This window comes from Hemitrygon akajei, chromosome 14 (assembly GCF_048418815.1).
Source record: "Hemitrygon akajei chromosome 14, sHemAka1.3, whole genome shotgun sequence".
In the NCBI taxonomy this organism is placed as follows: domain Eukaryota; kingdom Metazoa; phylum Chordata; class Chondrichthyes; order Myliobatiformes; family Dasyatidae; genus Hemitrygon; species Hemitrygon akajei.
The window spans coordinates 79,895,222-79,908,575 of NC_133137.1; the positions used below are offsets into that span (position 1 = coordinate 79,895,222).

The 13,354-nt window shown below is 44.1% G+C and overlaps 1 protein-coding gene across 7 annotated transcripts in view; it reads right to left on the reverse strand.

The window, feature by feature from the left end:
• Window positions 1-13,354, reverse strand: part of dclre1c (DNA cross-link repair 1C, PSO2 homolog (S. cerevisiae)) — a 102,013-nt gene that overhangs the window by 20,798 nt on the left and 67,861 nt on the right. For 5 of the 7 annotated variants that reach the window (XM_073066441.1, XM_073066439.1, XM_073066443.1 and 2 more), the window contains 6 exons: window positions 13,152-13,253; window positions 11,227-11,299; window positions 8,212-8,352; window positions 4,629-4,730; window positions 3,289-3,425; window positions 526-580 (listed from right to left, as the gene is read on the reverse strand). In XM_073066441.1, the coding sequence (XP_072922542.1) occupies window positions 526-580; window positions 3,289-3,425; window positions 4,629-4,730; window positions 8,212-8,352; window positions 11,227-11,299; window positions 13,152-13,253 (610 nt within the window). The remainder of the gene's footprint in view (window positions 1-525; window positions 581-3,288; window positions 3,426-4,628; window positions 4,731-8,211; window positions 8,353-11,226; window positions 11,300-13,151; window positions 13,254-13,354) is intronic. The other 2 variants (XM_073066440.1, XM_073066445.1) reach the window with 2 other exon arrangements.

Sequence of the window (13,354 nt, forward strand, 5' to 3'; positions counted from 1 at the left end):
TTCCATTCCCAACTCTGACCTCTTCTCCTCACCTGTCTATCACCTCACCCTGGTGCCCCCCCTCCTTCCTTTTCTCCCATGGTCCACTCTCCTCTGCTATCAGATTCCATCTTCTCCAGCCCTTCGTCTTTTCCACCTATCACCTCTTAGCTTCTTACTTCATCCCCACTCCCCACCCCCACCCATCTGGCTTTACCTGTCACCTTCTAGCTTGTTCTCCTTCCCCTCCCCCCCTTCCAGCTTCTTATTTTGACATCTCCGCCCTTCCTTTCCAGTCCTGAAGAAGGGTCTCAGCTTGAAGTGTTGACTGTTTATTCCTCTCTGTAAAAGCTGCCTGTCTTGCTGAGTCCCTCCACGCATTTTGTGTGGGTGTGCGTTGCTCTGGATTTCTAGCATCAGTCACACCCTGATTAATTGGTGGCATATTCTTAAGGGGGTGAGTGACAGTCCTACTTCCATTTCTGATGCACAAAGTGTCTTAGGGACGATAAATGAATTTGAAATTTAAAGATCTTTCTTCATTACCTCGCTGAATGAGGAGTGAAATGAGAAGCAGGCCCGGTATGAACTCTCCCCAGTCCTGAAAACAACAAGCACAGTAAGTGAATGGCTGTGTTTAAAATCAAGCAGATTTCTCAATTCTGTGAACTGACTGAACAACACAGACCGACCGGTTAAACAGCATTCAGGCAAGGCGGTTTCCAGAATAAACATCTCATGTACAGAATGGATTGTGTTTTTTTTTAAATTCTAGTTGTGACCTTCCTTATAAAAAAATGTAAGTATAATTTATGCTTTTGTTGTGAATGCTGCTTATCTGATACTGCTTGTGATGCAAGCAAGTTTTTCAATGCACCTGTGCAGACATGGACTTGTGCCGATGACAATCAACTTGACTTTTATGTCTTTGAGAAAGGAGAACAGTAGAGAGGAACAGGTTCTTCAGCCCACAATGTTGTACTGATTGAATTAAACTAGTGAATAAATACCTAACTAAACTAATCCCTTCTGCCTACACAATGTCCATATCCTTCCATTCCCTGCATATTTGCCAACCTATCCAAGACCCTCTCAAACACCGCCATCATATTTAGCTCCAACACCACCTCTGGCACCACCCTTCACTCTATGCTTAAATAAAAGATTTGCCTTATGTAATTCCTTTGAACTTGCTCCCTCTCACCGTACATATCTTCGGGTCTGTATAAACCCTCCAAGAGGACCATAACCTTGTCATAGGGTTTGGAGTCTTGCATGCCTCAATGCCCCAGACAGCTATGCTGGTTGGAGTCAGGGCTTTATGCTTTGGCTCTTGGTAGGATCATCCAGGTCAAAGGGTAGAGGTCAGACTAAGAGTGGTTCACCACTCCCTCCAGATCAACAACCGGGACTGATAAAACAAAATTGTAACGAAACAGCAATGAAGAATTCTTCTCCATCTGAGTGCGATGGTATTCCTGAGTCTCCATCTGGGATCTGTATGGCCAATGGCAGTGAAAAGCTGAATGGGGAAGCTACTGACACGATGAAGGAAGCATTGAACACTGCTAAAGACAGAGGACCTTCATCGCTGCCCTAAATGCTAGCAGCGTACCAGGCCAGGCATGTACAAACACTTTATCATTACCAGTATAAAGGACTATTTTGCAGATTTCTTGCAACATTCAGAATCCTGGCATGGTTTGGCGATCTAATGCAAAAGCAACTCCCCCCTCTCTAACTCCTGCCGAGTGGTAGGTGGTGAGTAGCAGTGGACGTTTCCTCCGGGTGCTCCGGTTTCCTACCACGTTCCAGAGACGTACAGGTTAGGGTTGGTGAGTTATGGGCACGCTGTGTAGGCACCGGAAACGTGGCAACACTTGGGGGAGGGGGTGCACCCAGGACACCTTGGTCGGTGTTGGTCGTGGACACGGAGGACACATTTCACTGGACGTTTCGGTGTAATTGTGACAAATAAAGCTGATCTTCATAATACCTTTATTCCTATGAGACCTCAGCAGTGGTGCAGAGGTCATGAAAGTCGTTACTCCAGATTGCTTGTTCATACTGACTCCCATATCGAGGGGCACAGTCTCAACCTCAAAACAAAGTCCGCACGAGGGTTTGTGGTTTTTCAAGTTGTTCAAGTGAAAGCACCATCTGCTTAGGAATTTCTGGGTAATTTACACCAGAACAAAGCTTTATCTTGTCAATTTTCAGTTTTACTGGGATTATTTTTGGGGGGAGGGGTGGGGAGAGATGGCTCACAGTCAACAATGAAGTGTTAGATTTTTGAAGCTGTTTTTCACCGAAGCATTGTTGAGGATCCCTACCACCCACCACACAATCTCTTTGACCCACTACCGTCAGGAAGGAGATACAGGAGCATCAGAACTAGGACTGCCAGACTGGGTAACATATTCAGGCTGTGAGACTAACAAATACCCTGCCACCACGGAGATCTCATCACTAGGATACTGAGCTGCTTACTATACTGTTTACCTGTGCTGTGTACTATACGCATGCAAATTAAAATATTTGATTAACTTATTTATGGTAATATTTTGTTTTCTGCGCTGTGTGTGATATACGTCTTGTGGGTGCACTGTGGTCCGGAGGAACTTTGTTTTGTTTGGTTGTATATATGTAGCTTTCCAGCAACACTTTCCCTCTGAACAGCCAACCAACTTCTGCCGCCAGGATTCACCTTCAGCTCAGCAAACATAGGCCATAAGTTGAACAGTCTGTAGAAATCCATCCACCCCAAAAACCTGTACAAAGAAAGTTTTCTGCAAAAACTGAATACTTCCCGTGAATCACCCCGCATGATTTAACCTCCAGCGTTCAGCAAAACAATCCAATGGACCGTACAAGTTTTAGATTTGGAACCAGAAGTCCATAAGATACAGGAGCAGATTTAGACCATTCGGTCCATAGAGTCTGCTCCACCATTCCATCATGGGCTGATTTATTTTCCCTCTCTTTCCCATTCTCTCCATAATCTTTGACGCCCTTACTAATCAAGAACCTATCAACCTCCACTTCAGATATACCCAGTGACTTGGCCACCACAGCTGTCTGTGGCAATAAATTCCTCCTCTTCTCTGCTCGAAAAGATGTCCTTCTATTCTTAGGCTACGCCCCCTGGTCCTAGACTCTCCCACCATGGGAAACATCCTCTCCACGTCCACTCTATCGAGAGCTTTCAGTAATTGAGAGCTTTCAACGAGATCCCTCCTCATTCTTCTGAGCTCTATTGAGAACAGGCCCAGAGACACCCGATGCGTTAAGCTGCTGCTGTATATTCACCTGACAATGACATTGGTTCTTTTCATCCTTTCCCCAAACCACATTGTGGAAGGTTTGATGGAGATGATACGAAGCGGAGTCCCATCCTTGGCCTTGATTCCGCATGGAAGTCTGTTTCCGCGACCAAAGAGTTCATCCTGGCAAAAACACCAATACACAAACTGGAAGGTGAGGTGCTTGACCTTGAACATTATCAGTAAAACCAGATACCCTCACGGAGTGTACCACCAGAGAAAGCACTCTGTCCAGATACATCACAACCTGGCATGCTCTGCGCGTGACCACAAGAAACAGCAGAGTTGTGGACACAGACATCACGGAAACCAGCCTCCCCTCCATCTACACTTCTCGCAGTGTCAGCAAGGCAGCCAACGGAATCAAAGACCCCCACCCACCCTGGACATTCTCAACTCTCCTATCGGGCAGAAGATACAAAAGCCTGAAAGCACACATCACCAATCTCAAGGACAGCTTCTATCCCATTGGCTCCTGAATGGACCTCTCGTACAGTGCACTGGACTAATGGCCTCACAATCTAACTAGTTATGATCTTGCACTTTGTTGTTGACCTGCTTTTGGTTGTTTTTACATGTGTACGCAAGAAACTGCAGAGAGTGGAGGACAGAGCTCAGCACATCATAGGAGTCCCTCTATGGGCTCCATCTATACTTCTCCCTGCCTCAGTAAAGAAGTCAACATTATCAAAGGCCTCACCCAGACATACTTCCTGCTCCCCACTCCAGAAGATAAATAACTCTGAAAGCATGTACTACCAGGCTCAAGGACAGCTTCTAACTAGCTGTTAATGGACTCTTGTACAATAAGATGGACTCCTGGCCTCACTGTCTCTTTCATTATGATCTTGCACTTTATGGTTTACGTGCTGTTACACTTTATTCTGCATTGTTGGTGTTTTACCTTGTTCTACCTCAATGCACTGTGTAATGATCTGATCTGTATGAACAGTATGCGAGACAGGTTTTTCCACTGTATCTCGGTACAGTTAATAATAATGAACCAATAAACCCTTCAGCCACCACATGCACTAACTAACAACAGCCTGCATTTATATCGCATGTGTCACATCCCAAACGGTTATCCAGCAGGTGTGAGCGTAAATGTAAATTTGAACCCTAGCCAGGAAGGGATACAGAACATGGAACGTTACAGGATAGTACAGATCCTTCGGCCCATGATGTCATTCCTACCTTTTAACCTACTGCGAGATCAATCGAACCTTTCTCTTCCACATAGCCCTCTATTTTTCTACCAATCATGTAGGGACAGGTGGTCAGAGAAATAAGGAATAATTCAGGTAAAATCTGTTGAAGTTACAGTACCCTGGGGTATCTGCAGGCGTGAATCTGTGTCAGTCTGTCTGTTGTCACATGATATAGAATCTCCGGCATATTTTTGAACATGTCCAGCTTGCTAAGATGAACCTGAGATAAAAAAAAGCAAAACAAACCCAAAAAATTTTCATTCCAGAAATAGAGGGGTAGAATCATAGTTTCATTTGACTTCTTACGTGAAAGGACTGACTTGCTAGCTGAGCAGTTGGAGGTGGCAAAGCACAAGAGGTCACCTCAAAAAACACAAAGTTTTGGGGGGCTCTGATGAAGGGTCTTGGGCTGAAATGTCAATCGTTCATTTCCCTCCCTAGATGCTGCCTGATCTGCTGAGTTCCTCCAGCATCTTCCGTATATTAGTCAGGATTTTCAGCATCTGCCGAATCCCTTGTGTTAATGGGTAGATGCTAAAAGGGCTCTCCCCCATAAATTGGTGGGAGGTGTGGTTTCTGGAAAAAAAGAGATCTATTTAAGACACCAAGGAGGATTTCCTCAGTGTAATACAGTAAGAAACTGACTTTTCAGCCTATTCTGTCTATTCCAGCCATCTAACCCCCTTTTACCAGCACTTGAAGACTTCTCTATTTTGGTAATTCAAGTGTGCGACCAGATACTTGTGAGAATGTCTGCCACCAACTCCCCAACAACCCCTCTGTCAGTGCGTTCCTGATTGCAGTCACCTCCAGGTGAAAAAGTTCTGAATCAGGTTTATTATCACTGATGTACGCCGTGAAATGTGCTGTTTTGTGGCAGCAGTACAGTGCAATACACAATTACTACAAGTTACAAGAGGAAATTAAAAAAAGTGCAAAAACAGAAAAAAAAACGTGAGGTGGTGTTCATGGACCATTCAGAAATCTGATGGTCAAGGAGAAGAAGCAGTTCTTAAAACATTGAATGTGTGTCTTCAGGCTCCTGAACTTCCTCCCTGATGGTAGTAATGAGAAGATGGCCTGGTTCTAGATGGTGAGGGTCTTTAAAGATAGATGCTGCCTTCTTAAGGCATCACTTATGGAAGATGTCAATGGTGGGGAGGGTTGTGCCCATGACAGAGGTGGCTGAGTCTACAATTTTCTATGGTTTCTTGTGTTCCTGTGCAGTGGTGCCTCAATACCAGATGGAGATGCAGCCAGTTAGAAAGTTCTCCACGGTACATCTGTAGAAATTTGTGAGTGTCTTTTGGTTTCATACCAAGTCTCCTCAAACTCCTAATGAAATGTAGCCACTGGTGCACTTTCTTTTTGTAACTGTATCAAAATACTAAGCCCAAGATAGATCTTCAGAGATGCTGACTCCCAGAACCTTGAGGCTGCTCGCCCTTTCCACTGCAGGTCCCTCCATGAGGACTGGTGTGTGTTCCCTCAACCTCTCATTCCTAGTTCACAATCAATTCCTCACATCCCCTCTAAACATTTTCCACCCTACCCTATGGCCTCTAGTTTTTGTCACCGTTTGCGGGAGGAATGTTTTCCAACTGATGGATCCTGGTGAAGGGTCTCGGGTTGAAACGTTGAAAGTTGATTCATTTCCATTGATGCTGCCTGACCTGCTGAGTTCAATACAGTGCAATACCTAAAAACTTGCTATAGTTTGCAATAGGAAATATATAATAATTTGTGCAAAAAGTGAGGTGGCATTCATAATTTATGATCCACACAGAAATCTGATGGCAATGAATTCTACAGATTCATCAAGAAATTCCTCCTAATCTCTGTTCTGAGGGAATGCTTTTCTATTCTGAGGCTGTGCCTCCTGGTCCTAGACTCTCCCACTACTGGAAATATCCTCTTCACCTGCCATCTGTCCAGGCCTTTCATCAGGGAAGAGGTACAGGAGCTTGAAAATACACACTCTCAATGTTTTATAAACAGATTCTTCCCACTACCATTGGATTTTGAATGGTCCATGCACCCATAAGCACAACCTCTGATTCATCTTTAGCATTATCTAATCATTCATTCATACTTTCACTTCCTGCTTTGAGACAACCTGGTATGACACCAACAACTCTTGCAAATTTCTGTAGATGTACTGTGGAGAGCATTCTGGTCAGTTGCATCACTGTCTGGTGTGGAGGATCGCAAGAGGCTGCAGAGAGTTGTGGGTTCATCCATCTTCATCACGGGCACAATCCTCCCCAACACTGAGGACATCTTCAAGAGGTGATGCCTCAAGAAAGCGGTGTCCATCATTAAGGACCCTCACCACCCAGGACATGGACTGAACCCATGAACACTACCTTACTACATTTTTAAAAATTTCTATTTTTGCACTACTTATTAAAAATATACACACACACACACACACACACACACACACACACACACACACACACACACACACACACACACACACACACACACACACACACACACACACACACACACACACACACACATGTTGCATGTAATTGTGGGATTTTTTGTTTATTAAGCCATACCGCATGAATTATAAATATCTGTTTTGCACAGACTGTGTAGCACCACAATCTCACCGTCTTCAGCAACGACAATGAAGTTCTATTCTATTAGAACAGAGATGAGGAGGAATTTCTTGAGCCACAGGGTGATGAATTTGTGGAATTCATTGCCACATCAGATTTCTGCATGGATCATGAACCCCTGAACATTACCTCACTTTTTGCAATACTGTTTTTTAAATATTTCTTATTGCAACTTAGAGTAGTTTTTAATGTTTTGCATTGTACTGCTGCCACAAAACAACAGATTATACAACATATGTCAGTGATAGTAAACCTGGTTCTGATTCTAAATGGGTATATTTAAAGCAGAAGTTGATAGGTTGTTGATTAGTTAGGGCTCCAAAGGTTGCAGAGAGAAGGCAGTAGAATGTGGTTGAGAGGGATAATAAATCAGCCATGATAGAATGACAGAACAGACTCAATGGGCCAAATGGCCTAATTATGTTCCTATGTCTTGTGGTCTTAAATTGTAGGCCACCTTTAAGCCAGGTGATTAACGAACAGTATTGTGTAAAAGTCTTACAAACATGTTTAAAAAAATTCGGTAAAGCAAAAATGCTTTCAAAAATAATGAAAAGTTTCTAAATATCAGAAAATTACTATAAAGAGCAGTAAACAGTAATAAACTAAATCAAATCAATATTTGGTGTGACCATCCCTTGCCTTTAAAACTGCATCAATTCTCTTAAGTACACTTTTATAAGAAAATCAGCTGTTAGGTTGTTCCAAGCATTTTGGAGAACCTGCCAGAGTTCTCGGCAGGTTTTGGCTGTCTCGTTCACTTCTGTCTTTCCAGCTAATCCCAGAAAGCCTCAGTGATACTGAAATCAGAGCTCTGTGGAGGCTACACCGTCTGAAACCACATAAAAAGTCTAGGGTGCCTAAGACTTTTGCACAGTACCAGAAACCTGGGTTCAGATGGTTACCAAACAAAGGTCTACCGTGGATTTCAATACTCCAAATTGAAGGGGACCGTCTGACGTGAATGTTCTGTATTAAATACGTGATGATGTCACGCACACAATTGACAACAAAATGCAGCAATTCAGCCCCTCAACCTTGAATCCGAATGACACGGTACAAACCACTCACCTGGACACCAAACTCCTCACTGAGGTGAGTAAAGAGATACTCGTACCCGTAGGCAGCTTTGCAGTTTAGCCACACCACGTGGTAGGGGCTGAGTGTGATCCAACTTCCAACCAACTCCAGAATTCCATTCAGACACTCCTCCTGGGGACGGCAAGGTTCGAACATCAGGCAATCGGTTAGGTCCACGAAGATCTCCAACTTTCAACAATGTAATGCTGATACTTTGTAAGGCATTGGCCACACCACACTCGGAGCATCGCGAGCAGCTTTGGGTCTTTTGACTAAGTAAGGGCATGCTAGCATTGGAGAGGGTCCAGAGGAGGTTCGCGAGAATGATCCCAGGAATGAAAAGGGTTAATGTATGAAGAGGGTTTGTTGGTTCTGGGTCTGTACTCACTGCAGTTCAGAAGAATGAGGGAGATCTTAATGAAACCTATCGAATATTGAAAGTCCTAGACAGAGAGGATGTCGAGACTATATTTCCTATAGAGGGGGAGTCTAGGATCAGAGGGCACAGCCTCAGAATAAAAGGCTCCCTTTAGAACAGAGATGAGGAGAAATTTCTTTAGCCAGTGGGTGGTGAAAGTGTGGAATTCACTGCCACAGACAGCTGTGCAGGCCAAGTCAGTAGGTATATTGAAAGCAAAGGGGGATAAGTTCTTGATTAGTAAGGGTGTCAAAGGTTATCAGGAGAATGGGGTTGAGAGGGATAATAAATCAGCCATGATGGATCCAGAGCAGATTCAATAGGATGAATGGCCTAATTTGGCTCTTACGTTCTTAGGGTCTTTCGTAAATATTCGGCACAGTTCATCAGCGATACGAGTGCAGAAAACCCACAAGGAGCAGCACAAACATAAAAGATTCTGCAGATGCTGGAAATCCAGGCAACACACACAAAATGCTGGAGGAACTCAGCATGTCAGGTAGCACCTACGGAGGGGAATAAACAGTCAGGCAGACACCCTTGTTCATTTATAAGGAGCAGCGGTCTCCATCAGGATGCAAATTCAGAGACGCAAGCTCTCGTAGACATGGGGTACGGAAATAGGCCCCTCAACCCACCGTGGCTGTGTCAAACATAAAACACCTATGTTTTGGGCAAACCCTCCAGCAATATCACTTCTTACAAAATACAGAACATAGTCAGCATAGGCTGTGCAATGTTATGCCAACTTTCTAACCTACTCCAAAATCAACATTACCCTTGCCTCCTACACAGATCACAGCCTTCCATTTCTCTGTCATTCATGTGCCTATCTAAGAGTCCATTAAATGTCCCTAACACATCTGCTTCTACCACCACCTCTGGCAGTCATTTCCAGGCATAAAATCCCCCTTATACTTTCCTCCACTCAATTTAAATGAATGTCCTCTGGTACTAGCCATTGCCATCCTGGGGAAAAAGGTGTTGGCTATCCACTCAATCTATGCCTCTCATCAGTGCACCTCTCACCCTCCTCCACTCAAAAAAATATAGCTTTAGCCCACTCAACCAATCTTCATAAAACATGCTTTTTAATCCAGGCAGCATCCTAGTAAATCTCCTCTGCATCCTCTCTGAAACTTCCAAATCCTCCTACAATGAGGTGACCAGAACTGAACACAATACTCTAAGTTTGGTGTAACCAGGGTTTTGTAGAGCTGCAACATTATCTTGCAGCTCTTGACCTCAATTCTGGGCCAATGAAGGCCAGCACACAAATGCCTTCTGAACCACCCTATCAACTTGGGGCACCTGTGGGTGTAGACCCCAAGATCCTTCTGTTCCTCTACATGGTTAAGAATCCTGCCATTAACTTTGTAACCTTCGAGTTCAACCTTCCAAAATGAATTATTTTACACTTCTCTGGATTGAACTCCATCTGCCACTTCTCAGCCCAGCTCCACATTCTGTCAACGTCCTGTTGTAACGTACAACAACCTTCTACACTATCCACAACACCACCAACCTTTGTGTCATTTGCTTTAATCTCACACTTCCATCAATTGCCCCCAGATCCCACCACTCCCCCACACACTGTTGACGAGTTAGTGGTCAATTAATCTTCCAGTCTGCACAGTGGCATGATGTTGCCCTGGTCCTTCAACCTACTCCAAGATCAATTGAATCCTTCCCTCTTACATAACCCTCCACTCTTCTGTCATCCATGTACCTATCTAAGAATCTCTTAAATGTTCCTAATGTATCTGCCTCTACCACCACCCCAGCAGCAAACTCCACACACTTACTACACTGTGTAAAAAAAAGTACCTCTGACATTCCCCCCCCCCCCCCATACAATCCTCCAATCACCCTAAAATTATGCCCTTTTTGTGTTAGCCATATCTGCCCTGGAAGAACTTCTCTGGCCGTCCACTCCATCTATGCCCCTCATCATCTCTGTCAAGTCTCCTCTCATCCTTCGTCACTCCAAGGGGAAAAGCCCTCGTCCGTGCAATGAAGGTTGACAGGAATTTATGTAAATCGAGTTTCAAATTCAATTAGCTCTTCAGCAAAATAAAATTGTTAACTCCTGCACGTCACCCTTTGGTTGAGCAGCAGAACCAAATGATAGAAATAAGCCACTCAGCCCATCTAGGCCACGCAATCACTTCAATAATGTCATTAATTCTAAACGGACATCATGCTCAAATGTTTTCTGCATGGGCTGTTAAGAAATCTTAAATCCAATAGATTATAATCCTTCACCAAGATTTCTATTGTAGGTTTGGAGGACAATGAGTTATCAGAGTGGACAGCCAGAGACTTTTATCCCAGGAATTGAACCCCAATTGCTGGAACTCATCAGGTCAGGTGGTAGTGTCTGCGGAGAAGATAAATAGTCAACGTTTTGGGCCAAGACCTTTCATCAGGAAAAGTCAACTGTTTATTCCCTTGCATAGATGCTGACTGACCTGCTGAGTTCCTCCAGCATTTTACATGTGTTGGTCTGGATTTCCAGCATCTGCAAAATATTGTCTAGAGAATTTGGGTAAAATCTGGTGAATGCATCACAATTTGGTAATACTTACCCTGCTTGGGATTTGGTAGAATCGTGGGTCACAAAACGTTGTGTCTAAATACACTGTCGATATGTCTTTAACTCTGTGGCGGAAGAATGATAGAGCTGAAATAACCATTTGGTCTATCAATTTCATACTAGCTCCTAGTCAGTCAGTCTCTCTCTCTCTCTCTCTGTCATCATGTCTGCTCTTTTAAATCACATACCACACACTGCGGAACTTGTCATCTCTACCTGGTATGGAGGGGCCACATTAGCAGTGATTAGCAGAATGTACGTTTTCCCCATGATTACAGTTTCCTCCAGATGCTCCAGTTTTCTCCCACATTCTAAAGACGTACCGGTTGGTGGGTTAATTGGTCATTGTAAATTGTCCGTGATTAGTCTAGGGTTAAATCAGGGATTGCTGGGCAGTGCAGCGTTAAGGGCCGGAAGGGCCTATTCTGGCTGTATCTCAATAAATTTTTTTTAAAAGGCTGCAGAGACTTTTCAACTAAGCAAATTCAATCACAGGCACTAGCATCCTCACTATTGAGGACATCTTCAATAGGCAATGCATCAAAAAAGTGGCATCCATCATTAAGGACCCTCTTCATCCAGTACATGCCCTCTCCTCATTGTCACCATCAGGAAGGAGGTACAGGAGCCTGAAGACACACACTCAGTGATTTAGGAACAGCTTCTTCCCCTCTGCCATCAGATTTCTGAATGGACAATGAACCCATGAAAATTACTGTACTATTTGCTCTGTTTTAATGCTATTTACTTTTAAATATTTCTTATTGTAATTTATCAGATGCATGGGGTGTCCAGGGAGGGGTAACACCTCCAGTAAAGGGGCTTGCTGTGTCCAATCCGGGGCAGCTCACCCACCCAACGCTCAGCTTCCACTTGTGGCTCCAAACAGCTGTTTGCATGCGACAGGGGCCACACCCCGGTACGCCGCTACGACAGGCGGGCGGATGAGATCTACAGTGAGATCCAACGGCCAGGAAGGTGGAACTGCAACGCTCCATGGAGAGCGAAGGGCATTGCAAGGCACAGAAGACGTCATAGTCACCCACTGCAACCAAGGAAGACCCCAGTTTGTGACACTTATTCATACCACTGGACCCAGACTTCTGAGATCAAGAGAGGGGAACTGCCCTTGTGAAATCGCTTTACCACTTAAAAAATTCTCCTGCACAGGTTTCGTGTAGTTGTTAGACATGATGGACAACCACCAACTGTAACTTATAATAATTTTTTAATGTATTACACTGTACTACTTCTGCGAAACAACAGATTCCACAACATATTTCAATGATAGTAAGTCTGATTCTGATTACTGGGTCGGCCTACGTCAGGTCTCACCGATGTGCACCAGGTACAATAGATGATAGATAGATAGATAGATACTTTATTCACCCCCATGGGGAAATTCAACTTTGTTTCCAATGTCCCATACACTTGTTGTAGCAAAACTAATTACATACAATACTTAACTCAGTAAAAAATATGATATGCATCTAAATCACTATCTCAAAAAGCATTAATAATAGCTTTTAAAAAGTTCTTAAGTCCTGGCAGTTGAATTGTAAAGCCTAATGGCATTGGGGAGTATTGACCTCTTCATCCTGTCTGAGGAGCACTGCATCGATAGTAACCTGACAGACTTGCAAGGGAGGTGTCACCTCACTTAGAAGAGCTGCTTGAGGTCCTGAATGGTGGTCAGAGAGGAGGTGTAGGGGCACGAGTGGCGCTGTAAAAGTTGATATTTCAGCAAAAAAAAATGTAGGCATCTCCCTCACTAATATCAGACGCTCAGCTCCGCTTGATCCATGGTCAGTACAGGCATTGTGGGCTGAAGGGCCTGCCCCGTGCTGTACATCTCTGCACCATTTGAAGATGTCACAGTGCGACTGGTCGTAAGGCAATAGAAATTTGTTGCTTTACCTGCCTCCTGAATGCAGGAACTCGAGACGAGCGGCCTCCCCTTTAGCCAAACGGAAGTCTCCCGTGTAGAGTACAGTGCCACCCATCCCTTCAAACAGGAACCTGCAGCAGGAGGTTAATGATTTATTGTCACACGTACTGATGTGTATATAGAAAAACTTCTGTTCACATTTCATCGAGGTCAGTCTGTACACAAGTTAGTA